Source organism: Sphaerodactylus townsendi, linkage group LG04 (genome assembly GCF_021028975.2).
Source record: "Sphaerodactylus townsendi isolate TG3544 linkage group LG04, MPM_Stown_v2.3, whole genome shotgun sequence".
Taxonomy (NCBI): Eukaryota; Metazoa; Chordata; class Lepidosauria; order Squamata; family Sphaerodactylidae; genus Sphaerodactylus; species Sphaerodactylus townsendi.
The window spans coordinates 28,081,613-28,109,069 of NC_059428.1; the positions used below are offsets into that span (position 1 = coordinate 28,081,613).

At 42.2% G+C, this 27,457-nt stretch overlaps 1 protein-coding gene across 6 annotated transcripts in view; it reads left to right on the forward strand.

Moving 5' to 3' along the window:
• ZMYM2 (zinc finger MYM-type containing 2) overlaps positions 1-25,762 on the forward strand; it is a 77,283-nt gene extending 51,521 nt beyond the window's left edge. For all 6 annotated transcript variants that reach the window (XM_048492599.1, XM_048492598.1, XM_048492601.1 and 3 more), the window contains 16 exons: positions 3,362-3,475; positions 5,361-5,511; positions 8,047-8,219; positions 9,011-9,176; positions 10,011-10,045; positions 11,375-11,504; positions 11,609-11,724; positions 13,546-13,723; positions 14,603-14,710; positions 16,383-16,477; positions 17,774-17,942; positions 18,330-18,481; positions 20,416-20,530; positions 21,035-21,286; positions 22,215-22,338; positions 23,282-25,762. In XM_048492599.1, the coding sequence (XP_048348556.1) occupies positions 3,362-3,475; positions 5,361-5,511; positions 8,047-8,219; positions 9,011-9,176; positions 10,011-10,045; positions 11,375-11,504; positions 11,609-11,724; positions 13,546-13,723; positions 14,603-14,710; positions 16,383-16,477; positions 17,774-17,942; positions 18,330-18,481; positions 20,416-20,530; positions 21,035-21,286; positions 22,215-22,338; positions 23,282-23,474 (2,271 nt within the window). In that variant the 3' untranslated portion in view covers positions 23,475-25,762. The remainder of the gene's footprint in view (positions 1-3,361; positions 3,476-5,360; positions 5,512-8,046; positions 8,220-9,010; positions 9,177-10,010; positions 10,046-11,374; positions 11,505-11,608; positions 11,725-13,545; positions 13,724-14,602; positions 14,711-16,382; positions 16,478-17,773; positions 17,943-18,329; positions 18,482-20,415; positions 20,531-21,034; positions 21,287-22,214; positions 22,339-23,281) is intronic.
• Positions 25,763-27,457: the final 1,695 nt, after the last annotated feature.

The window sequence follows — 27,457 nt, forward strand, 5'->3', positions numbered from 1 at the left end:
AGACATATCAGTTGTTTAACTTGTGGATAGATTTTGTTTCCCTCCGTTTGGTCAATTTATTACAAAAAAAGAAAATCTAATTCAGGGGTTCAGAACTTTGCTGGATTCTTCTGGAAAAGAGTAGTGGGCATAGCTGAAAAATGGCTGTCATGGAACTGAGACCAATCACAAAATGGCTGTTGCAGTCTCAATGATTAGAGGTTCCAAGCCAAAATTCTTCTGTGATGGAGGCAACTATGACCATCTCTACAGTGAAGCTGGGTGGTGGGTGCTGGTGGATTTGGAAGGATGCCAGCCTCTACTTACTACCTTGTCCTGCTAGAACAGTGGTTCTCAACCTTCCTAATGCCACGACCCTTTAATACAGTTCCTCGTGTTGTGGTGACCCCCAACCCTAACATTTATCCATTTTACAGATGGAGAACACTGATGCAGAGAGTCTTAGGTGACCCCGTGAAAGGGTTGTTCAACCCCCAAAGGGGTCCCGACCCCCAGGTTGAGAACCACTGTGCTAGAAGCTAGACCACTAAACATTTCTTTCCATGTTCTCCAAATTTTTTAAATGTTCACTGAACTCCAACTGAGATGTAGTTGGAATTAGAGACTGAGTCAAAGGAAACTGATCACGCAACAGGTCTCCTGAGATGAATATTTTTCATTGCTGTTCTAGCACATTGCTCGGCTTCATTCCATTTCACTTAATATCCATATGAATAACTCTAGAACATGGGTCTCCAACCTTGTTGAACCTGTGATGAAACTTTGGGAAATGATAGCTGGTGTCACTGTGGCTCAGTCACAAAATGGCTGCTATCCCATGCAACAGCTTCAGTGTCCAAAGTTTCCAAACCAAATGCCCTGCTATATCTCAAGCAGTCAAGGGCAGCTGTGAGATGAAGAAGAAGATGCAGCATTGGTTTTTCTACCCCACTTTTCTCTACCTTGCTTACAATCACCTTCTCCTCCACACAGCAGACATCTTGTGAGGTAGGTGGAGCTGAGAGTGTCCTGCCTAGCCCAGGGTCACCCAGCAGACTTCATGTGGAAGAGCAGTGGGAACAAGTCCAGTTCATCAGATTAGAAATCCTAACTACTATACTGTTCTACTGGTTTTGGGAAGGGTCCCAGCAATTTCAAACCACCCTATGCAGGAGCCAGGACATACTTAAAACTTTTTCCAGCCAAGTTCTCGTCTTCAAACACGGGGTAGCAAGCCACACATTATTTAAAGTCACCTGTGTTATGAGAAGCTCTGGCTGCTGGATGAGTGGTGTAGGGTGGTGGGGAAGAAAGTAAAGGGGAGCAGCTTCAGGTGGGGGCACCCTTTGTGGGAGACAGCTGCTTGCAAATGGGCACACCTCATGCAATGCCTTGTAGGCTGTTCTACTACACCAGTGGTGGCGAACCTTTGGCACTCCAGATGTTATGGACTACAATTCCCATCAGCCCCTGCCAGCATGGCCAATTGGCCATGCTGGCAGGGGCTGATGGGAATTGTAGTCCATAACATCTGGAGTGCCAAAGGTTCGCCACCACTGTACTACACCATATACCCCAGAGAGGTAGAAGAAACCTGGAGTCGTCTCGTCTTTGTGGAACAGCCACAAAGAAAAGAAAGAGGGAGTGGTTGGTCCCAGTATAGCCTAAGGAAGAGGTTTTCAAGTCCAGAGATATAAGAAGGATTGCAACCAGAGGTGGGATCCAGTAGGTTCTCACAGGTTCCCGAGAGTAGGTTACTAATTATTTGTGTGTGCTGAGAGGGGGTTACTAATTGGTGATTTTGCCATGTGATTTTTGCCTTAGTTACGCCCCTCCTCTCAGCAGTAGCACGCAGAACTTGAAGCAGTCTAGCAGGAGGTGCACCGGCATGCGTGGCAGCCTGCGCCTGCATGCATTCGTTTCCCGCCCAAGGACCGGCGCAGCAGCTGCGTCCTTGCCATAACCCCGCCCAGAAATGCCCCACCCCGGAATGCCCGGCCACACCCCCGTCATGCCGCGACCAGCCCCATTGGCGCTACGCCACAGTTTGAATCCCACCACCATGGGAACCTGTTACTAAAATTTTTGGATCCCACCACTGATTGCAACTGTCGCCAAACTGAGGGTTCATTGCTGTGGTGCACCTGCCTTGGACGACACATTTCAACCAGTCAGTAGTTGAGGAGTTGCCTGAAGTTCCCCATTTTTCTATTCCGCTCAGCATTTTATGCCTGAAACTTGAGAAGCAAATGGCTGCCAGGAAACACATTGGTAGCTGCCAGTATGCCCTTGTGTACTATGTTCCAGACTACTCTTCTAGAGTTTGGGTTAACTTTTTTCTGGAGAGTGGGTATCATTCATCCGTTGTATGCTAGCATGAAGCACTGGGGTGTATCTATGTATTTGGACTTGTCAAAGTCCCAATCATGGAGTTTGTGGTGAGTACGGTGCAAAAGAGGGGAATGAAGCGGCCTGGCTGTAGAGGTTTGGATAATGAGGGGTCTCCATGGGATTGTTGTTCTTTCAAATCTGCAAGCCTCTTCTGCTTCCTCAAACGTTTCCAACCATTCTCCCTTGTTTTTTCTTATAGCTACAGCTCCCTCCCAGAATACACAGGATGCCACTTTTTTCTTTTCCAATTACTTATCAAAACCCCTTCTGTGAAATCTGTACGTTCTAGAGTGGGGGGGGGGGTCCCCATCCTTTCTGAGCCTGTGGGCACATTTGGAATTCTGGCACAAAATGGCTGCCAGAAATGGTAGACTCAGCAGCAAACTGCTTAACACAATGCAGGTCTTTGTGCTGTGATGGCCGTTGCTGCCAAAGTGACATTGTAAAAAAAATCTGCATAGTAGCTAATTAGAAGACTTGCTGGGCCAAAATCCTCTTCTGGCCTTACCCACTTCTTAAAAATACTTGGTGGGCACCAGAAAGGTGTCAGCAGGTGTCATGCCATTGGGGGACCCCTGTCCTAGAATTATCTGTACTTTTAAAAAATATTTTTAAGACTGTTCGAGTACAACCATTAACAACTGGCCAGTTTCTCCTTTCCAATTAAAACAAAAGCCAACTTTTTTGTGTGTGTGGCTCTTCACATTCACCATTTCTTGTCTTTCTCCACTGTCGAAATTTGTTTAGACTGTAATTGCCTTTGGGGCAGGAACCTGCCTGCTTGCTTGCATAACTCTCTTAAGGTACTGTATGTATGCACGCAAGCATAGGACATTTAGGGAATGATCCTGAGTGCTTAAATATCTAGCAGAAACGGATGCTTAAATCTGTGGCATAGTTTATATTTCCACTCAACTTTTTAACATAGTCATAAGACATGGTGTGAGATGTTCTATCTAGAGTGATGTATGCATCTAAAAATATTTTTCAGGCTCTTAGCGTACAGCCTTCAAATGGCCAGTTTGCCGCTCCGAGTGACATTCAGCTGAAATGCAACTATTGCAAAAATACTTTCTCCTCAAAGCCTGAAGTACTGGAATGGGAAGTAAGTAAACGAAACGCTGGTGGCCTGCTAAGTCTCTGTTTCGCTGAATTTTTTCGGTTTTCATTAGATGGGGGGGAGGGGGGGTCTTTTAATTAATTATACTGAGTCTAATTTACTTAATTTATTTCCCACCTTTCTTAACTAAGACCAGCAGATTATAAAGAAATATTTTACTGCATATCAGGGAACTCACTTGAGAATGTAGAGACTCCCCTACCTTGCAAGTGGGTGGCCCGGTTAGTTGACTGGAATGGGTAGCAGGCACTTTCCTATTGGTGGTGGAAAGTGCTATCAAGTTGCAACCAACTTAAGAATGGTTTTCCATTGTTTGCCTCTGCAGGGCAATCCTGGATTTCCTTTGTGGCCTCCCATCCAAGTACAAACCAGGCACAGCTGTGCTTAGCTTCTGAGATCTAGTGAGATTGGACCAGCCAGGTCAGGGTACTTCCCTATTGGAAATAGTGATAAGGCAGCGGTCTGCAACCTGTGGCTCTCCAGATGTTCATGGACTACAATTCCCATCAGCCCCTGCCAGCATGGCCGATTGCTGATGGGAATTGTAGTCTATGAACACCTGGAGAGCCACAGGTTGCAGATCCCTGTGATAAGGGAATAAGAAGCACATAAATATGCAAATAGGGTAAATGCTGCTTTCACTTTAAACATAAATGGGTGCTGTTGTGCTATTTAACATTTCTGCAACATCAGTAGTGGAGTGTTATAGTCAGAATATTATGAGATGCAATTAAAACTAATCTTTTTAGCTTTAAATTCTTAGAAATTGTTAAACAGCTTAGTGAAGGGTTTTGTTTCTTTGAAATGTTCCTGCTCTGTATATAAGACACCTGCTTAAGTCACAGACTAAATCTCTATGACTAGGTCTAAACCCAATTACTGAGTGCAAGAATAATATAGAAAAGTGTTCTGTATTTGTGAGTTTAAGCCCTGTACCTTCTGGCCAATGGCGTACCGCCCACAGGGACATGTGTGGTTACGTGTCCCTGGGCAGAGGCCATTTAGTCTCGTGGGGAGGGCAGAAAATAGCCCCCCACACAACCACACCCCTTTGCGTGTGAGGCAAGAAGCACCCAGGCGCTCCGGACCCCCTAAAGCAGGGCGGCTGTGCCTGTGTGGGCTCCACTTCGCCACCTGACCGGCCCGGTCCCTGCTAGCTGAGCACCCAGAGAGCACAGGCAGTGTCCAGCTCCCAGGCTACCCTTCCCTAAACCCCACCTGGCTTCTTGCCGGCCAGTGCAACGTGCTCTGGGTTCCATTGTTCCCTAGATACGCCTCTGCCTTTGTCTCTTTTTCCAAGTTGCTGTGTGTGTGTGTGTTTTTTGAGCAGGTATAGAACACACCACAGGACTTTGGGCTCAGTGGAAAACTTTGTTCTGCTATTAGCAAATATGATGGAATGGGCCAAGAGAGCACCTTTTGCTTCCTGTAACTTGAGGAATGTGTTTTGCCAGGTAGCTGCAGCAACATTAGCTTAGGCCCAGCCAGAAACAATTTTGTCTTCTGCCCTCCCTGCTGTGTAGCTTTTAGTTTTTGCTGACCTGGCAGCCTTACCAAATGGTGGGTGGCTAAAAGCCAGCATTTTTAGAAAATTCTGTAGAAGTACAGTAATAGGCTTTACCTGTTCTGTATCAAATCTTGTTGGCTGAATTGGCATGTGGAAGAACCAGTAGCCAAACAGAGTCTCTTTCAAAAGGAGCGAAAGCAAGAAAAGGACGGTCAGGCCCTTGGCTCTTTCCCACAAATAAAACAGATTTTTGTAAACAAATATTTATTTGTAGATAAGTTTCCTGATTCCCTGGATAAAATACTTAACCAGCTTGAAGCCCTGTTTGCTCATTCCTCTTTCTTGGTTTGTTTGTTTCATTAGAACAAAGTATATCAGTTCTGCAGTCGAAGTTGTTCTGATGACTATAAGAAGCTGCATTGCATAATAACCTACTGTGAATACTGTCAAGAGGAGAAGACTCTACATGAAGCAGTTAAATTTTCTGGGATCAAGAGACCATTCTGCAGTGAAGGTATGTTATAGTGTCTGCACTGTATATAGTTGTCATATTGTTGTTCTGTATCATACTGAATCCCTTCAGTGTAATAAAGTTTACTCTGTTATTAGTTTTTGGAGCTGTCTGTTCCTTTTTGTGCAGTTGTTTCTGCTCTGCTGACTACTTACTTGAACTCTGAATTGATTTTTTTCTAGCAGATATTCAAGTATGCTTGTCTGTCAAACTGTATTTAATATTTTAATCTAGCTTTTGTAATTGCTGTTCTAGAAACCTACAGGTTACCAAGTGCATCACAGATTTACACAAACGAGTACCCTTTTGTCCTCTGTCCATTCAGTGACCACTGTTAGCCTTGTGGCTCTGGTTGTACACATTCATTCCTGCATTGCACGCTTTGTGATGGTCACAGTGGTCAAAGCAGAACTTAACCATCAGTGGATAAGAACTCGTCTCATCATTGGACGAAGTTATCTGTCCAAGTTGTTGTTCATTTCCTGTCACTTTGCAGGCAGGGCTATCCCAATTTAGCAGAACATTTCTAGTGAGTTTCCCCACTCCACATGGCCTGCCTACTGTTTAGAAACCGCATACCCCTACAGCTCTGTTGCCTCGTTTTCGGCAGCCTTTCTGACTTCTTCTGTCTCCCTTTCACCCAATTTTGGGATTGGTATGATGCAAAACATAATTCTTAAAAAGATATCCCCTTTGTCATCTGCCTTTCCCTCCACATCTGCTGAGTGAATTGCCAAGGTTTCACCCCTTGGCATGATGTAATGGTTAGAGTGTTGGACTAGGTATTGTTGAAGGCTTTCACGGCTGGACTCAACTGGTTTTCCGGGCTGTATGGCCGTGGTCTGGTAGATCTTGTTCCTAACGTTTCACCTGCATCTGTGGCTGGCATCTTCAGAGGTGTATCACAGAGAGAAGTCTGTTACACACACAGTGTAACACGCTTCTCTCTGAGATACACCTCTGAAGATGCCAGCCATAGATGCAGGCAAAACGTTAGGAACAAGATCTACCAGATCACAACCACACAGCCCGGAAAGCCCACAACAACCTGCTGGGTTTGGTGTAACCAGGTTTGAATCCCTACTTTGCCATGGAAATTTGCTGATTCAAACTAGAGGGCTCTGCTGCTTGAAAGATGAAAGGAAAGTTCTGGAGGACTTTAGCTATCCACAGAATGTTGTAGATATTCTTTTCTAGAAGAGCCTCCACAAATGAACTCTATGACTCCATGTAGAAAACACTGATGAGGTGTTACCACTGTAAATACATAGACTGTTCCTCAGCTGGGGAGAAGGAGATGCTGGAGTTTTAGGGCTACCAACTGGGCATCTGCTTCCTCTTTTCTGATCCCTTGTGTCCCTGTTGAAATAACATTTCATAGTTTCTGGATACTGTTCCTGGCAACACTCCCATCCTGTATTGTAACAGCTCCTTCAACATTACATGCAAGGACATGATAACGAAGGAGTGGGCTTACCCTTAAGATTTATTTTTATTGGTAGATTGGAGGACATTATTACAAATCCATCTTGGTGACAGAGGCGAATGGGGACCAGACAGGTTTTTCTGATCAGCCCCCAAAGGGTTGTTTCCGCAAGTGGTATTTTACCAGGGGAACATTTCCCTTCTCTTCTTCCTGCAATCAGTTCATAGCTAGGGCCAGCCCCTAATTATTTGGAAAATGTAAACTGGGAAACCACCTCTTATCAGATATTGAAAGGCTGCTAAAATGGTGTAGCCCTGCCTGTCGTACAGAAGGGTAAGCCTCTCAAAGATACTTTTTAATTCACCAGAGAGGTAAACTCTCACGGCAACTTTAATGTTTCATTCCTGTAATGTGAATCAGCCCCCAGGAGGGAAAAACCATTTTCATTCAGGAAAGTAAAAGACATAGTAAAATTTATAAGAAAGAATTATTGAGTGAAAATCTCAGATTGTATAGCAGTGGCTGCACTAATGTGAAATATACAGTGGCTAAGGGTTACTTAACAATGTTACACATATGAACTGCTAGAAAATTCCGGGTTGACTATAACCCATACGAAACAAAACAGTGGCGCGGGAATGAAGACATAGTCCAGTGGGTGGATTTGTTCTCCGCATTTCCACTAGGGGGAGAAACAGACTGCCAAAAGGATGATCTACTGCAGTCTTAAATAGAAACAGACAATATTTCAGTTTTGTTTCCTGTGTTGACAGATCCTTGGGCATGTTTACACAAGAGTTTTATGTTGAATTCAACTCAAGCTGAGTTCAGAATGAAAAGATAATTCTGAGAGAATCCATTGCCATCTGCTTTTTGTTGAATATGTCCATATGTAAACAGTAGCAGGGTTGTTGTTTCTGATTTGCAGGAGTTATAATAAAACAGAAAGCCAGGATGATCAGCTCGGGGAATAGGTTAAATTTCCTCTCTTTAAAAAAAAAACCATTTTTCAAGAGTGTTTTGAAGCTAGCTCTTATCCAGCAACAGGTTTCTTCAGTACAAACTCAGCAGTGCATAGGTTTTTAAGATTACCTACTTCTACTTTGTCTCAGGTTGCAAGCTGCTGTATAAACAAGATTTTGCAAGACGGTTAGGACTGAGATGTGTTACTTGCAACTATTGTACTCAACTGTGTAAAAAGGGAGCAAGTAAGGAACTTGATGGAGTAATGAGAGATTTTTGTAGTGAAGAGTGTTGCAGAAAATTTCAAGACTGGTACTATAAGGTAACACGATATTAAAGTAAATAAATACTGTCCAAAATATGCCAAATCCAGCTACCATTATTTAAGTAAACGGATTTCATAATTTAATATATGCAACTGAAAAGCTGGAAGGATAAGCTGAGGGGCAGTTCTGCATGGGGGAAGGCATCTCTGGCTATAGTCTGGTGGGGGAAATGTGTTTGAAGCATTTGTTTTTGTTGTTGCAAGCATTTCTGCATCTTTACAAGGATGCTGGCAAATTGTTAAAATTTAGGTTTGACCTCTGGTTTTAGAGATCATTTGTTTGACCATTACACGAAACAAAGTCTTAAGGATCATGGGTGTGTGTATATATATTTATATATTTATATATTTATATAGAGTTACTTACTTACTTACTTACTTACTTACTTACTTACTTACTTACTTACTTACTTACTTACTTACTTACTTACTTACTTACTTACTTACTTACTTACTTACTTACTTACTTTATTGTTGTGGGTAACCAAGCAAGGATTTTTACCTTCGCATTTCAGAATTAATCTTGAGCCTCAAGATTTCTAAGAAATATTAAAAAGCAAATTCCTCTTTATCCAGTAGCATGTTCCATGAAAGCATGTTCCATGATGTATCATGCTACAAGTTAAAAAGAGCTTTGTAAAATAATTCCTTCTGGGGTCTTGTTTTATTTTTGGCTGCTGATAAACATAATAAACATATGTTTTAAAAGCTGTTTGCTGTAGAGGAGCTGATAGTTTCTTCTTTGACAAAGATCTCTAGTTAACAGTACTGAAATTGGTCTTTTTAAGGCAGCAAGGTGCGACTGTTGTAAAACGCAAGGGACTCTTAAAGAGAAAGTTCAGTGGAGAGGGGAGATGAAACATTTCTGTGACCAGCACTGCCTTCTACGATTCTACTGTCAACAAAACGAACCCAACATGGCAACACAGAAAGGACCAGAAAACCTACAGTACGGTACGGTACTTCCACTCACCGTAGTAGCGCTGTACACCACTTATCTTTAATTCTGTTAAGAACACCAAGCAGCATGAGCTTTGAGGTTTGCAAAATAGGACTTTGAAGATAAAGAACTAGAGCAGCTTTTTACTGTAAAGAACTGACAGGATAGTGGCTGACAGCCATTAAGTGGGACTTTAGTACTCACCACGTGATAACGCTGGCCTGCATGGTGAATGGACCTGGCAGTCAAAAATAGCTAATTCTTATTTTTGAAATGGGATGGGGATACTATGTTATCCATTCTTCAAACGCTGCAGATCCTGCTGTCATCAGTTCAGTAGAGATTGCTGCTTCCCATGTTTGTTGAAGAAGCTCAGGAGCCTTAAGGCAGTTTTATTGTGAAATTGAGGGGCTTACTTTGCTTGCAGTGTAATTTCGTTATATTGTGTAAACTGGGTAGTCAGATCTCTTTTTTTGAGCTATGTGGAGATGCTGGTGTGCTGGCAAATTGGGAGTACTTGACCAAGACACACTTGTAGCGAACCAAGGTTCAGTGGAGCTGCAAGCACCTTAGATGCTCACCAGAGAATCTGGTTGACTCGTATGTCTATCCAGGAGGTGACGAGAGACATAAACCGTGTCTGCTGCCTTCTCTGGCTCTGCTGGCCCCAGTGGTGTTTGTGTAGCCTCAGCAGCTTGTTTTATTTCTTGGGGTCGGAAGCTGGCTCTGCATGTGGAGCAGGTCGCGCTGGCTTGGCAGGGGGACCATGGGATTTGCCAGCCTGTGTTCTGTAATGTTATGTTGAAAAAAAAGAGTTATATTGGTCTTCATTGTTCTTGCATTTGTAGATCAGGGTTGCCAGACTCCCCGAACAAAAGTCACAGTAAGTAAAACGTAACTTACTCAACACGTACATCTTATTCCTTAATTGTATAAAATCTCTTAATTGGTGATTATGTATTAGGATCAGGACCTGCATCTTTAGAATGTAATGCAGTGTTAAAAACTGTTGCTGCTCACGTGCATTTTCCCCCAAAGGCTGTTGCTGCTGGAAGCAAAATTCCTTCTTTCTAGCAGGGGTGGGCCCCTATCCAGAGGCCTACAGAAGTAACAGCTTTGTGTACCTACAGGACTACTTGTTGTGATCTAAGATCCCTGCTGGATCAGAATAATGACCCAGCTAGTGTAATGTTCTGTTTCCTGTTGAGACACAAAAGCTAGGCCACGGAAACAAAAGTCTTCCCTTGTGTTGCCTCTCAGCAACCGGTGTTCAGTATTCAGAGGTTTAGTGCCTCTGAACTGTCCTGCTTGGTTAGCTGTTATAACCAGAAGCCACTGATGTCTTAGAACAGGTTGAAAGAACTATATAAATTAGCCTTCCATTCCTATTTCTTATCCCCTGTTTGGAAAGAAGAGTAGAACTTGGGCACCCACAATACAACATGCATACAGAGTACTCCCTTTAGCCCCAATCTGTTTCGTACTTGCGGCTCTCCAGATTGGGGCAGTTGGCAACATTACCCACAAAGCTGTTGCGGCCCATTACTTTAAAAATGTAATATAATTATGAGAGAACAAGAGCCGGATGAATCAGCATGTTAGAGTAATCATGTTTAATGTTGACATATACCAGTGCCTGAGTGTTGCACTGTTGGTAGACTGGAAGCGTGTCTGTACAGAAGCAGCAGTTCTAGTTTTGTGCTGTTTATGTGTAATAATACACCTCAACAGTGGTAAATTCCCATTGATTCTTAATAGGTGTAAATAGCACAGAAGGTCACTGTTTTGACTATGCATATGTTAGAATTTTTTTAATGTGTATATTAGATTCTAGGGAAATTTTAGTGTCAGGGAAACATTTTTCTTCATTGATTGTCTTTTGCACATGGGAATTGCACTCTGGGAACATGTAGCAAGATGTTAATTTTCTGCTTTAGATCTTGTCCTATGTTTGGAAAACACTAGTGAAAATTGCATGGGAAATCTGTAGGGTTTGAGGCAGAGGCGTAGCTCCAAGGTGACTGGGGGGTGCATGACACACTGGGCGTGCGCCCCTGTGAGGGTATAGTGAGGATGTTCCAGGGTGGGGCGGGGCGTTGCGGGGCGGGGGCGGAGGACGCACCAGTGCACCGGGCACTTTCCCCCCCTTGCTACACCTCTGGTTTGAGGTCATATTGGGGAGGTCTGCTAACATTGATTCCTATATTTACAGGGATCTGCACCACCTCCTTCTCCAACCCCAAGTAAAGAAATGAAGAACAAAGCGGTTCTTTGCAAGCCTCTGACAATGACAAAAGCCACATTCTGTAAACCCCACATGCAGACAAAATCTTGTCAGACAGGTAACTGTTGGATGGAAGCAACAATGCTTTTATGTTGTTGTCAGTAATAAATTAATAAATTTGGTCAGTGCTAATATTTAACAATATACTGCCTTTCAATTTAGATGACGGCTGGGAAAAAGAATATGTCCCTTTCCCTGTTCCAGTACCTGTATATGTACCAGTCCCTATGCACATGTATAGTCAAAATGTTCCAGTTGCTACAACCGTGCCTGTTCCAGTAAGCAAGCTTTTTTAATTTGCTTTGTCTGCTTAAAACGTAGCTTAGTCTCAATTGATGCTCAATTCAAGTGTGGTCACATTCAAAAAGAGCCTCAGAGATCCTCAGATTTGCACACTTCCCTTCTCCTCATGCTTGACTCGTATACTAAAGGCTCCTTGATTTTCCTTACCATCTGTTGTGATGTCCAACTTTGGCAATTTTATAAATTGTGGCTAGTTTGTTTCTTGCAAACCACAACTCTGAACTACAGTGTGTTGTAGGGTCCTGGCTTCTGACCTAGAAACAAACCATAGTTGGCTTGAGTCATGTGTTGTTGCAAATTGTGGCTGCAAATTCTAAACTAGGAGATCTCCACTCTTGTTTTGTCAAAGGGAGGAGAAACCAAATGAGCCAAGCTTGTTCTCATCATAAGCTCAGGTTTAATTATGTTTGACTGTGTCCCATATGTAAAACTGAACTGGGTTTCTCTTGTCTGTATCTGTTCATTAAAAGCTGTGTTGTTGTAATGACTTGTACTCCAGCCTGCCCTGCTGCAAAGTGAAAAAGCAGTTCTGCTCAACCAGCAGATGACTCCTTTTGGCCCCCTCAGTCCCCCAGGCCACACAGTGTACTGTCCTTAAGGTGTTCCCCCACACCCTGCTACTTGGGAGAGGTTTTCAGAGGAGGGTTTAAGAGACTGCATCAGGAAGGGGGAGCAAGAAAGCTACATTATGGTTAGTTCCAGTGTTCGTATTTACAGAAATTCAAGATAAATTGAAAAGAGACTGCTATACATTTACCAGACGTGAAAGAAAAGGCACTCTGCTTGATAGCAGTTGTATCATCCATTATGCGCCTTGTGTCCCGTAGTTTTCCTATCTCTCTCGAAGTGACAAAGCATGGTGTCACCAGGCTTCAAAGGTTCCTGCTGTTAAGGTGCTTATCTGGGCAAGAATCTGTTTCAACGGGTACAGTGCCATTCTCTTCATGCATGTAACCCATCTTCTGCAGCTGGCACTGAAACTTCCAGAACTTGCATATTAAGTAAAAAGACAAAGGAAAGGTATAGGACAGGGGTATCTAACCCTGGCCTTCCAGATGTTTGTTGACTAAAGTTCCCAACAGCCCCTGCAAGTATGTGATAAACATCTGGAGGGCCAAAGGTGGATACCCCTGGCATAGGATGTCAGAAGTGATTTGTAAAAAATAAAAATGTAAAAAGCAGAACCTGATCACAATCTCCGCTCCCCAATTCATTGTAACAGTCTTATAAATGGGAACAGTCTGTTTTTAGGGGCAAGATTGAGGTCCCAAACAATGCAATGGGACGTTAAAGGTAATGCAGATATAACATTTGGGACTTTAAAAATGCAACCGTGCATAAGTAAATGATTCTATATCTGTTCTTCATATCCTACATGTATTGGTTTAAATCAGTGTTTAATCCCCCTGCCACGACCATCCACACAGTTTGAACAGAAGTAGTTTCAGAGAACAGCCATGTTGGTCAGCAGTAGATTCGTGTCTGGTAACTCCTTAGGCACCAACAAGATTTTAACGGTGTGAGCTTACAGGAGTCATAGTTCCCTTCGTCAGACAATGAAAGGTATCTGAGGGAGGAAGCTTTGACTCTCGAAAGCTCGTGCCCTGTTAACCACATTGGTCTGCAAGGTGCTACTGGACTTGAATCTTCACGTTTTCACTGGAAACCATTTGTCATTGTTTTTTTTACTTTCTCGCTTTCAAAAGATGACAGTTAAGTAGGACTGCTTCGGTTAGCTCTAGATTGACTTTGAGTATTTATTAGCAATAGTATTGATATATTCATCGCTGTACTAGGTACCAGTTCCAGTTTTCCTGCCCACTACACTGGATAGCAGTGAGAAGATACTTGAAGCAATAGAAGAGCTAAAGAATAAAATCCCTTCCAGCCACGAGGAAGCTAAAGATTCACCAGTTGCTGAAGCGGAAGAGGAGCGTGAAAAAGATGATACTGCAGAATCTGCAGAACTCAAAAGTATGTCTCAGCAGACGTTTTTTCAAATATTGCTAATGTATTCGGGTGGTTTTGCTGTCAGTTTTCCTTTCTTGTCCATATGGCTAATCCTGATTATTCATAAATACATGAATACATTAAGAAGTTGTAATGTTTGGATCAGATAAGCACATGTACAGTATTCAGCAGGGGTTACTGCTAGAGCAAAATGACTAGTTCATCAAAATCAGAAAGAGGATTTAGACAGTTAAAATCTTGGTCAGAAATTTGTCCCTATGCTCAGAATACAAGACAGAGAAACAAGTCCTCTAGTAACCGAAATACCCCATATACAAAAGCATTGGGGCAACAATGTTTGAGAGTATCAACCAGCAAGAAGTGATGTTGACATAGTTTGAAAATGTAAAGATGTAAATACCATTCTGAGGTGATGTACAGAAATGTTTACCAAGTAAAAAGTTCTGGAATAGAGCGTTGTGTGTTTTCCCGATTGTATGGCCGTGTTCCAGTAGCATTTTCTCCTGACGTTTCGCCTGCATCTGTGGCTGGATCATTCTTCAGAGGATCATTCTGGAATAGTTTTTTTTAGTTAATTTGAACCATTTGGAAATGTTTAGATTGAGAAATTGCTGCTTTATCAATCAAGGCACCAGATTTGTAACCCCAGTCCCACCGATCAGAAATCTGCTGAAGCACCCAGCAAGTTGTCTGGGATAGAGTAAAGGGTTAAGTAATAGAATAACTTAGCTTTTGGGGGTATTCATATCCTCCTTTTACTTCCCTATGGGTCTGAAGTGTGGGTGGGGCCAGGGGGGCAGCGCCCAGGCACCATTTTCTCAGGACTGTATTGGTTATATTGTGAAGGAAACCAAAGTGACATATTTTCTTTGTCTATTACAGGCGTAATAACTGAGGCAGAATTGCTTAACTCTGAGACTGAACCGCAGAGCAGCCTGCCAGATATTCCATATGACTCAGACCTTGATATTGAAGTTGATTTTCCCAGAGGTTTGTACACTTAAGTTTTTTTTAAAAATGTATCACCTGACAATTGATGTGAGGCAAACTTTTTAAAAAAACCAAACAAACAGCTGCTAGCTGTCTTCTCCCAGGAAAGCCAAATTAGACACCTAAATTTAGATCTCCTTTAAGTTTTCCTAGTGGCTCAGAGCAGTTCTCCCACGTTTTTATGTAAAGAGAGGATGACAATATTGTCAAGTGACTTGCCAGATGAGGCCAAAGTCCATCTGCTTCTGTATTTTCTAGCAGTTGGCTATTCAGTTTACTCTTTTGGATACTCACAAGTGATGGCATAGAGCTGATAGCTATGGCCTATTCTGTGGCCCAGGCATTTGGAACAAATAGCCTCTAAATGGGGGTGATCTTGTTATGGTCAGAGGTCACTGAGATCCTCCATTAATGTATCTTCATGCTTTTTAAAGCCTTCTGTAACATAGCCTGTGGCCACTTTTTTTAGCCATATATTTCACAAGATCTCCATTCCATATGAAATCATGTCTGGTTTCACCCTCCGCTTGAGATTCTCTGTTGTTCAAAGGATTCCGAGTTAGCCACCATCCCAAAATCCCTTCCACAAAACCCATTTGTACTAAAACATTAGAAGACTGGAAGCATGAGTGGTGTCCTTGTGAAACCCCCATATTTTTTTTTCCTGAAGAGGCCTTTCCACTGTGACAGAAAACCAATGAGGAGTTTAGGTGAAGCGAGAGGGGGGCATTGCTTCTGACTCAGTTTCTCCCCCATCCCTCCCAACTGCTCTTTCATGCACAAATGGTATTGGTGAGGTAGGAAGTTGATCCTGATTTTTTAAAAAAATAGTTAGATCTTTTGGCTTCTTGAATTAGCTGAATCCTAAAATGTAGTTGTGGCTCGTCCCATTTTGGAGGACTTCTGAATCAAGCTGGGCTGCTGTTAGTGATTAGACGTAAGGACTACTTGTCATAGCAGTGGGGGAAAGGTATCATCACCTTTCTGGCCAGGTTCGTGAGTGTCCTTTTAAAAAATGCATTATTCAATTTAGAATAAGGGCAAGACTTTCAAATTAAGACAAAGCCCTTAGAGCTTGCTGATTTCAGCTGTAGTTTGGTCAGAGACATAGTTATAAGGGGCCGGGTGCGCGTCGGTAGGGGTGGAAAATTGCCCCTTCTCTCCGCCCTCGCCTTACCTTGCCTTGCCTTGCCAGGCCTGGCCCCACCCCACCTGCCTGGCAGTTTTCAGCCGACAGAAAGCTGTTTTCAGCTGGCAAAAAAAGGGAAGTGTGGGCGGGGCCAGGGGGCAGCGCCCAGGCACCATTTTCTCCCCCTATGCCCCTGAGTTTGGTGTAAGCCATTAGTGTTTATATGTAGAAGAAACAAACAAGACCCAGATTATGTGTTCAGAATTAGTTAAAACTTTTCTTGGTTGAACTGAGGAATTCTATGCATCTGTTGTTGGCCAGTAATTACTTGAAATAATTACATTTCTTTTTAATGAAAAAGAAAATTTGCCACTAATTGTCGGCAGAATGTTAGATTATGCACTCCCTTCAATAAATGCCAGTGCTTATAAATAAATATAAGAATAAATGATACCTCTCAATTGTATACACCTTGAGCGCTGTTTTGAACAACATGGTAGTCAAACCCATCTTATGGAAATAAAACTTCTACTGTATGTGCAGCAACAGAAGAACTTGATCCAGAAAGTGAATTTTTGCTACTGCCCGTCTTTGGAGTGGAATACGAGGAACAGCCAAGACCTCGAACTAAAAAGAAGGTACAGCTGATGTGTTGGACGTGTGGTATAAATGAGTAAACAGTTGTTACTGCAATTGGCCATGCTGGCAGGGACTGATGGGAATTGTAGTCCATGAACATCAGGGTGCTGGAGTTGGACACCCCTGATTTAAATGTTACTCCACAAGAACGTAGAGGTGGGAGAGTTCATGGTAGACATTTACAATTCTCACATTGATAGCGGCATTTGGGATTCTTCGGACATGGCCAAGTTGTACAACACTCACTTTATGAGTTATTTAAAAAGTGGGATTTCCAGTGGGAAAATCGAGTTGTTTCTGGGGTAAATTCATTTCCCCAGTACTTCCTTGCTTATAGAAAGGTGGTGTTTTTTCCTTTGGAGATAACATGAATCAGGTTTCCAGGGACCATGTTCTATAATGGAAAAGCAATGGAGCCACTAACTTGTGAGTTGAGGCGGCGGGGTTAAGTGTCACTTCTGATAAGAAATGACCCCAGAATTCTAGGTCAAGACTATGCAAATATGGGCAAGATAATCCTCATCTGGATTCTCCTCCCCAGGATATTCTTATCTGGTATTTCTTCTTCATTTTGGGTCTAAATTTCTTGAAAGTAGCCTGTGGTATGATTTTTGAGAAGAAATATGGTATGCTTTCACTGATTGCAGGTTCAAATTGGGTGTTTTGTAGATTCTTGTATTATTCTATATGCTGATCTCATAAACTGTATCCTTCTGGGGTTTCTCAGTGTCATGCATGGTTTGTTTGATCTGCCTTGGTGTGGGGCTTGTGCCCATTTAATACTGTATAAGATGTAAAGTAAACCTGAAATGTGGATGAATACATAAACAAAATTATTTACAACCATTGAAACCTTGTTTTAATTTTTGGGGGAAATTCTGTTGCACTGATAACTCTGTATAAATGTTTTAAGGGTTGGACCCTATGGCTTCCACTAATAGCACTTATACCAGCAGATGAAACCATTTGTATTAGCAGAGGGCTATATGGACCAGAGGAAAAGACTGCCATTAGTGGGAAGGAGTTGTAGGGTTCAACCCTTTGTATATATTATTACATATCTCTGGCAGTGTTTGAGGTGCAGAGTGGTTTGTGAAAGATTATAGTGTAAGGATTTAACCAGTCGCTTTGAGCTCATGAACTACAAGTATTACATTGGTCTTCAGAAATCTGGTTGACAGCTGGTAGTTACAGTTTTACTAGGCCTTTGTTTCTTTGTAGTAGAGAGTAGAATTACTGACTGTTAAGTTCAATGTTAATAAGCAGTAATATTTACAGATCTGTTTTAATGGCAGGGAGCGAAGAGAAAAGCAGTGTCAGAGTACCACTCTCAGGATGATAGCTCTGAGAATTCAGAGTGCAGTTTTCCCTTCAAGTATGCATATGGTGTAAATGCATGGAAACACTGGGTAAAAACTAGGAATCTAGATGAAGATCTACCAGTATTAGATGAGCTGAAATCAAGTAAGTATTTCCTCCTTAGCTATAAGTCTTAGGTCTAACAAACAGCCAGTGTTTTCCAGTAGAGTATATGTTGAACTAGAATCTGGGCTTGATTTCTGATTCTGGGCTTCTTGGGGTGGTTTTGGGGGAAAATGATCACAGCCTCAGCTTCTAATGAATAAAATTTGAGTTATGAGATGTTACTGCAAAGAATTACTGTGACAACCTGGTAGTTAATATTGAAATTAATAACTGTGCTGAAAAGCTCTGTCTGCTTCTTGCTTCTCATTTTCTGTTGCCTGCTGTAACTGTTTTTCTACATCATATATTCTTCGGCAGGATGCTTTGTTCTTTTACTTAAATATTACATTTCATGATGCCCTGCAATTATTTTTTTTTACATCTCAGCCAAGGCAGTGAAATTAAAAGAAGATCTTGTGTCACATACACCGGCTGAGCTAAACTTTGGATTGGCACACTTTGTTAATGAAGTCCGGAGACCAAATGGAGAAAACTATGCACCTGACAGCATTTATTATCTGTGTCTTGGGATTCAGGAGGTAAATCACCCCCCAAAAATGCATTGTTTACAGGACATCGATATTATAATAAGCTCTATTTTGCAAACCATGGGAAAGTAATGTCTAATGCAGGGGTGTTGAACTCATTTGTTATGAGGGCCGAATATGACATAAATTTTACTGGGCCGGGCCCTGCGTTGGGGTAGCTGCCTTAGCTGTCCCAGAATGGCACTGGCGGGGAGGGGTGCCTGGACTGGGGATCCCATAACGAGTGGGGTGGTTGCCTTGAAAAGGCTTATCAGGTCCATGAGCCAGCTGAGGCAACCGTCCCCCCATCACCAGGCCAGATTGGGAATGAGAGCGGGGAGGGCGTTCCCTCAGGTGGCTCGCAGGCCTGATAAGCTCCCTCAAAGGGCCAGATCTGGTCCCCAGTCTGCATGTTTGACATTCCTGGTCTAATGCATGATAGGAAGCAGTGCTTTGACAGTGTGATGATGTCCTTCTAAAATGTTTTGACAGAAGGTCTGAAGTTGATCAGAATCTCAGGAGGTGGTGGGTCAGAGGAAGAGGCAGGTAGCTTTCGTTCATCATTTATGGGTCTACTATCTGCTGAAGAGATGGCAAAATTGTAAAGCAGCTTATAATGTAGTTCTTGGGGGGAATGAGAGTGGGACCCCTTATTCTATGTCAGATAAGCCCTCCCATAAAAGGATTGCACGTGCTACATTCTTGGGTTGAGTAGAGTGTTGAACCTGAACCAAGCTCATTTAAATCTCCAGCTGTAAGTTTATTTTGTGACCTTAGGTCAGTCACTGTTTTTCTGCCTGGCCTGACTTGTTGGGATGTCCCCCATGTATGCTATAAGCGCCTTTACAAGAAGTGGAGAAAATATAATCCATGAAATGTGCACTGTGCATATTGTAGGTCAGGCTGACCAAATGTAACTGTATAGAGCAGTGGTTCTCAACCTGTGGGTCGCGACCCCTTTGGGGGTCAAATGACCCTTTCACAGGGGTCACCTAAGACTCTCTGCATCAGTTCTCTCTATCAGTAAAATGGATAAATGTTAGGGTTGGGGGTCACCACAACATGAGGAACTGTATTAAAGGGTCGCGGCATTAGGAAGGTTGAGAACCACTGGTACAGAGAAACCACATTCGTTATTGTGGCTTCTCTGAGAAGCTAATCTGGCTTCTCAGTGTGAAGTTCAAGATTCTCAGGATCACAGTTTGTTCAGAGTAGCTATTCCTTAATTGGAATTTAGTGCCACAATGCTTTCCAGCGTGGTGTAGTGGTTAAGAGCAGGTGCACTCTAATCTGGAGAACCAGGTTTGATTCCCCACTCTGCCACTTGAGCTGCGGAGGCTTATCTGGGGAACCAGATTATTTTATGCACTCCCAACCCAACGCTAGCTGGGTGACCTTGGCAGTGGTGGGATTCAGCAGGTTTGCACCAATTCGGCAGAACCGGTTGTTAAAATGGTGCTTGTAAACAACCAGTTGTTAAATTATTTGAATCCCACCACTGGATCTTGGGCTAGTCACAGTTATTCAGAGCTCTCTCAGCCCCACCTACCCCACAGGGTGTTTTGTTGTGGGGTGGAGGAGATTGTAAGCCCCTTTGAGTCTCCTTACAGGAGAGAAAGGGGGGATATAAATTCAAACTCCTCTTCTTCCATGCAAGAACAGCTTTAGATCATAAGCTACATAATAATTTAGAAACTCAGAAGACATAAAGCGGGCTGTTTTGAAACTTTGAAATTGGTGATATGTACAGGCTATCCACAGCTCAGTATGCTTAAACTGTGGGGCTGGAAATAGGATATTGGTTTCTAATTTGGTCTTTGTAACAAATGTAGCATCTCTTTGTGTTGCTATTTAACAATGAATAGAAGATTGCATAGTACTGCTGGAATAGTTTCACTGTCTTTTTGTTTATCTGTACTGAACTGAGTACCCCTCTTTCTCTATAGTATCTCTATGGAAGCAATAAAAAAGATAATCTCTTTATGGATCCAAATTATCATACATTTGAGCAGGAATTAAATAAAATACTCCGAAGCTGGCAACCGAGCATACTTCCAGATGGTAACTTTTTTTTGTCAGTCATTTCTGTCTTCTCTCTGATATTATATAGCTTTTCATTGATCAGTGCAATTTTAAAAAAAAATTCAGTCTTTGGCATGTGGATTTTAAAGGTTTAAACTGCATGAAAAATCTCAGCTTGATTATAAATTTAAATGTAAATTTAAATATCCAATGTGTTAGGCCATCGTCGAACACCTGAGTAAGGTGAATGGTTTAGTTCAGTCTAGGAGATGATGCCATAACCAACTTTATTTTCTAAAAAACTACATACAGGAGACTTAGGCTGATTCCGCATGGGCCAAAAACAGCAGTGTGAAAACAGTGTGAAAATGGTGTAAAAGGGTTTAAAACAGTGTAAAAGGGTTTATACTGTTTTCACACCAGTTTCACACCACTGTTTTTGGCCCATGCGGAATCAGCCATAGTTTCATTTGGAATCTGGCAGATTTTCTTGTTTATAATAAAACTCTTTCTTAGTATATATTGGCCTTTTCTTTCTACCAGGTTCGGTATTTTCTCGGGTTGAAGAAGACTACCTCTGGAGGATAAAACAGCTAGGATCCCACTCTCCTGTTGCTCTTCTGAACACACTTTTCTACTTTAACACCAAGTATTTTGGCCTGAAAACAGTGGAGCAGCACTTAAGAATTTCCTTTGGCACAATTTACAGACATTGGAAGAAAAATCCTCTAACAATGGAAAGCAAAGCTTGTCTTGGATATCAGGTTTCCTCCCTGTGTGGAACAGATAATGAAGGTACTGATAACATCCTGAAGTAAATATTCTAGCAGCTTCTTTATTCAGCCTACTTGGGTGCCTTTGATTCAGAGTTTTTAAAAGAGATTTGTTTGTTTGTTTCATTGAAAACTCACCTTTCTCTGAGGCTGATTCCACCAAAAACAGCAGTGTGAAAACGGTGTGAAAACAGTATAAACCCTTTTACACCATTTTAAACCCTTTTACACCATTTTCACACCATTTTCACACTGCTGTTTTTGGCCCATGCGGAATCAGCCTGAGACTCAGGGTAGGTTACAAACTATAGAAAATAGTTAGGGGGTGAATTTGCTCTTCTTAAGGAGCAGCAAGCTCCTTGAATCAGAGGCCAGCATTTGTTTATGGCTCAAGGGAGGCAGGGCCTTTTCCACTATTTTGCTTCCTTATTTCTCAGCCTCAGTAGTAAGGGCAAAAGAGTTATAGCTAAACTTTGCAGGGGGGAAAAATAGGGATCACAGTACATGTGACTGAACAATACCGTGTTTCCCTGAAAATAAGACAGGGTCTTATATTAATTTTTGTTCCAAAAGATGCATTAGGGCTTATTTTCAGGGGATGTCCTAGTCTTATTTTTCCCCCCGTGATTTTGCCCACCCCCACCCCCCCGCATGACCAGATCAGCTGCGCTGGGAAATCTGTAACTAGGGCTTATTTTTGGAGTAGGGCTTATATTTCAAGCATCCTCCAAAAATCCTGAAAAATCATGGTAGGGCTTATTTTCAGGATAGGTCTTATTTTCGGGGAAACACGGTAGGTGTACCTTTGTCTATTACAGTGCAGTAGTTGTAATTCATCTATACCTGTAATTTATTCATCCCAATCTCATGCTGGTCTCTCTTGAAAGATTTATGGTGTTCAATGTATTGTCGAAGGCTTTATGGTGTTCTTAATTTTCCTCTTGTGCTAGATGATAAAATTGCCAGTGGAAAAAGGAAGCATGAAGATGATGAGCCAATATTTGAACAAATTGAAAATACAGCCGATCCCTCTAGATGCCCCGTGAAAATGTTTGAATGCTATTTATCTAAGAGGTATTTATTTTCTTTCAACTGGTGTTATGTGTGAGTTGTACAGTCTGCAGATTTCTTAGTTGTTTGCGGTGTACATTAATAGAGATTTTTAAACCCTCTTGTAGAGGGAAAGATTTAAAATCCACATGCCAAAGACTGCTGCTTTCATCAAACTCTAAGCAAATGTTCATGCCCTTCCATATAAACTGGGGACCAGTGACTTCTCATAACTGTGAAGCTATGAACAGAGTTCTTAACTCTTCAAGAGGAGGAGCAGCAGTGGCGCAGGAGGTTAAGAGCTCGTGTATCTAATCTGGAGGAACCGGGTTTGATTCCCAGCTCGGCCACCTGAGCTGTGGAGGCTTATCTGGGGAATTCAGATTAGCCTGTGCACTCCCACACACGCCAGCTGGGTGACCTTGGGCTAGTCACAGCTTCTCGGAGCTCTCTCAATCCCACCCACCTCACAGGGTGTTTGTTGTGAGGGGGGAAGGGCAAGGAGATTGTAAGCCCCTTTGAGTCTCCTACAGGAGAGAAAGGGGGGGATATAAATCCAAACTACTACTCCTCTTCTTCTTCTTCTTCTTCTTCAAAAGCACACATTGCAGATTTTGTTTAAGTAAATATTTGAAGGCTGCCTCTAACTTGAGTTAGTAATTCTCTAGAGGTCCTGAGTTCAGTCCTTGGTGCTTCCAGTTAACAGGAACAGGAAGTGGATGATGGAGTTCTGTGTCCAGTTCTGGAGGCCTCACTTTAAAAAGGAAGTGGACAGAATGGAGTGGGGGCAGAGGAGAGAGACAAGGAAGATCGGGGCCTGGAGAGCAAGCTCTATGAGGAGGAACTGAGGGACTTGGGAATGCTGAAGTTGGAAAAGAGGAAATTTGGGGAGGACATGATTGCTCTTTGTAAATATGTGAAAGGCTGTCACTTAGAGGAGGACTAACCTCTTCCTTCTCCTTTTCAGCCCACCGAACCTCAGTCAGAGGACGGATATGTTCTATTTGCAACCTGCTTGCCCCGATTCCTCAGATGACCCACTCTGGTACACCTCCGCTTCTGTGGACCGCAATACTTTGGAAAATATGCTTGTACGGGTTCTTTTAGTAAAAGATATTTATGATAAAGACAATTACGAACTGGATGAAGACATGGATTGAACCCTTCCCGAGACCATTCGTGCAGGGGAAATACACACACACAACAGCATTAGATAGTCAAGCTGCTAGACTTTTATTATGGAAGACGAAGCATTTCAAGTTTACCCTTTGTTTTAACACGTTTTGTAGCAGGGTACCCTCAGCTGGGTATTACCGTGTAAATAATCTGTGAGCGCGGAAGCGGCCATTATTCTACATAGTGGTTTTAGAATACTTAACAAACACATTCTTTTTTTAATTATTATTTATTTGGTTAGGTATGTTTAACTTTTTACATTGCGAAATTTGATTGAGAATGTGCCATGTGTAATTTTTTTGGGAGGGGGGGAGGTCATAGTAAGCAACGTCCTTATTGCACATCTTCCCTGATGTTGAAGAGCTTCCCTGAAAGAGGCATCTGGGCTTTTACTGGGTTCTGAAGCCGGGTAGTTGTGTATGGGTAGCACTACTAAAGTTTAGAACTTGCTGTGTCTTTTCAGAATTTTTTAAAGAAATTGTAAACTAATAGGTTTTTTACTCTTAGTTACTGAAGCCTTATGAGGTTGTGTAGAGAGAGGATTCCATCTTATGTACCAAAAATAGACGAAAGCGAATGCTGTTGATATTGATGTACTGTGATGTGGATCTATACTGGTAAACAGAATTCCTTTTCTTTCGTTTTGGGGAGGGGGGGGAGTTGCCCTTATTAAAAAAAAAAACTTAGTATCCTTTTCTTATTTGTGACTCTCTGAATTGCCCTGACAAATACAGTGTATGTTGGATAAGAGTGCAAGCTTGAAAACATGTGAGCCACCTTGGTCATACTGTGTACGATCTCTCTCTTGATAGCAAGGTAACAACCTTCCCATACGATTTTGAAGAGTTGGTACCTTTCTATCCTTGGTTAAAGAGACGATTGCATCATTTCAAAATCTCATTTGTGGTGCGTTCTTGAGTTGTTGGCTTATGTGCATCTAAAATATGTTTGCGGGCCTGGGGAATCTTTACAAGGAATATACATGCCGGATAGGCCTGGTCACAGCATTCCCCCCCTCTCCTTTCTCTTATTACTAGTGATCAGGAATGTCAATTAAAAGTTATGAAGGGAGGTATTTCACTGTTCCATTCTGTTTTGTTAAAGAGTGTACATGAGCTATATCTTTACCTTTGCCTAGGTTGCATGCATGCACCATGTGTACAGGAGATGGATTTTGACAGTTTTTCTTTACTGCTGCCATCCTCCTTGTAGTTGGTTGGATCTTGTTTCAAAAGCTTTCCCAGGAAAGATTTCAGGTTGAAAGAGGAGAGCAAGAACAACCCCAGCACAGGCACAGTATTCTATGTTGCGTATGGCCCTTTAAAACCTGGCATTTATGAGATACTCCCACAAGTCCCCTTTCAGGCATGGCCTTTCTAGGTGTTTTGGTAAGCAGTTGTTCTTCTGCAGGCAAGAATAGCTGTTCTCTTTCCCCTTTTAGCAGTCATGTACCTTGCTAGATATGGTCCCTGATGCAAGAAAGGAGGAAAGCTTTCAAATATTGCAATTTTGGGGGCAGTGGTTGGGAGCTTGGGAAAAGACTGGAAGGCAGATGCTCCAATTTTAATTTTTAAAAAAAGGCCTGGATCAGTAGACTGGTACAGAAAAAGATGTAATAGAAGAAATCTTCATCACTTTGAGTTCTTAGCCATGAACCATCCCCAGCCATCGAATCACAGCCTTCAAGAAAGGTGCATATTGTGAACAGTCTGCACTTGCTCTGGCTTGTGCACCAGCCTATGTTGTAAAAGGCCTCTCGTTGGTTTGCAACGGGTTTGCACAATCGCTATTATTGCCTGAGGGATTTGGTTTCAGAGTACAGTTCATCATTTCTAGTGATCTGTGTGTTTCTTTAGCATGATCTTCCTGCAGTCAAGAATAACAGCATCTTCCAGGCCGGTTGATTATTTTGGAGTTTTCCAGCTTTATATGTTTTGATGCAAATTATTATAGACACGAAGGTATGATTCCATTGCTCATGTTCAGCAAAATGCACATTGATATATTTTTGAGAAATAGTATTCCCAAACATAGCTGTTCAAGGAGAAACAGTGGGATAATAGCAGTAATTCCACTGAAATTGACAGTCTACAATCAGACAAGATTAGGTGGATACTGCTTTGTTTTGGTTCAGTAAGACACTACAATCTTTACTTCGTAAGAAAAAGGATTTTTTAATTCAAGAACACACTTGTGTGCATGGTTTAAAATTAAGTACATAGGCATTATTTTTGAAAATACTACATTAAAAAATTATGTTGTTGCAGAAGAATTCTACTTTGTTCAGCGTTCTGTTTTTTTATTCACCCTATGTTAAACGATGAAAATGACTCACGTATTGATTCAGCCGTTTAGTAATATTCTCAGCTACAGTGCTGGAAGATGGCACTATTGCATGGTTTGCAGCAATAATTTCCCAAAGTTCATAAGAATATTCAGACGAAACCTCATAAACAAATGCTTTAGTTCTGAAAGTGAATTCAACTTTGCAATTACTGAAGTTCAGGTGCTCTTCCCTCCTTTTGGGTTTTAGACATTGAATCCATCTATAAACATGTAGAAGAAAAAGAGTTGGATTTTTATACCCTGCTTTTCTCTACATTTAAGGAGTCACAAAGCAGCTTACAAACTCCTTCCCTTCCTCTCCTTAACAACAGATACCTTAAGAGCCAGCGTGGTGTAGTGATTAAGAGCTGGTGGATTCTAATCTGGAGAACTGGGTTTGATTCCCCACTCCTCCACATGAGTGGCAGAGGCTTATCTGGTGAACCAGATGTGTTTCCGCACTCCTACATTCCTGCTGGGTGACCTTGGGCTAGTCACAGTTCTTCAGAGCTCTCAGCCCTACCTACCTCACAAGGAGTCTGTTGTGGGGAGAGGAAGGGAAAGGAGTTTGTAAGCCACCTTGAGTCTCCTTACAGGAGAGAAAGGTGGGGTATGAATTCAAACTCTTCTTCTTGTGAAGTAGGTGGGTCTGAGATAGTTCTGAGAGAACTGTAATTAGCCCAAGGTCACTGAGCAGTTCACCAGGTTAGAAGCCACCACTAATGTGAAGAAATAGGGAATCAAACAGTTCGCCAGACTAGAGTTCACCTCTCTTCACCACTATACCGCACAGAGAGTTCCTCTTATTTAATGAAGGGACAGGCAAACCGTTCCCAGTTTAGCCTGCTCTACCTTGTTCGTGTGTTGCTGAGATTTCAATGTAAGATATTCAGTTTGCCGCTGTTTTTCTCTGGCTGCATTTTGCAGTGGTGGTGGAAAGTCACGGCTGACTTAACGGCAACCCCCTAAGATTTTCAAGGCAAGAGACATTCAAACATGGTTTGCTATTGCCTGCCTCTGCGTGGGCTGGAAGAATTCTAAGAGAGCTGTGACTGGCCCAAGGTCACCCAGCAGGCTTCATGTGGAGGAGTGGGGAATCAAACCCTGTTCTCCATATCACTTGTGCAACGGGTGGTGTGAACCCATACTACAGATGCCAGAAAACATAACACGTTCAATTGCACTGCATCCTGTCCAAGTTCTCTATAAACCATTCTGTTCTCTGCTGTCGACCACATGCAGCAGGATAATACTGAGCATAAAGAATAGCAAACAAATGTTCAAAGAGCAAAGGACGCTAATGAACGATTCCCAAATTTACAAACCCTCAGAAACATCTACATTTAAAGTGATTTAAAAAAAAAAGACCCTCCCAATGTATCGCCTATGTTCCCCTTGGACCAACACTTCCACTGTAATGCTGATATGATCTGGTTCCCACACCTTAAAATGAGAATATACTCAGCAACCATTCAAAAGCACCATGTTTTGCCCATGTTTATTTGCATATGTACTTCAGAGGCTCCTTATATGTGCTACATTATTCCCTGTCAATTTTATCACATTTTTATCCCAAGTGGCTCAGGACAGGTTACAACAGTTAAAACACAATAAAACATTTAAATACAGCATAAAACTTTAA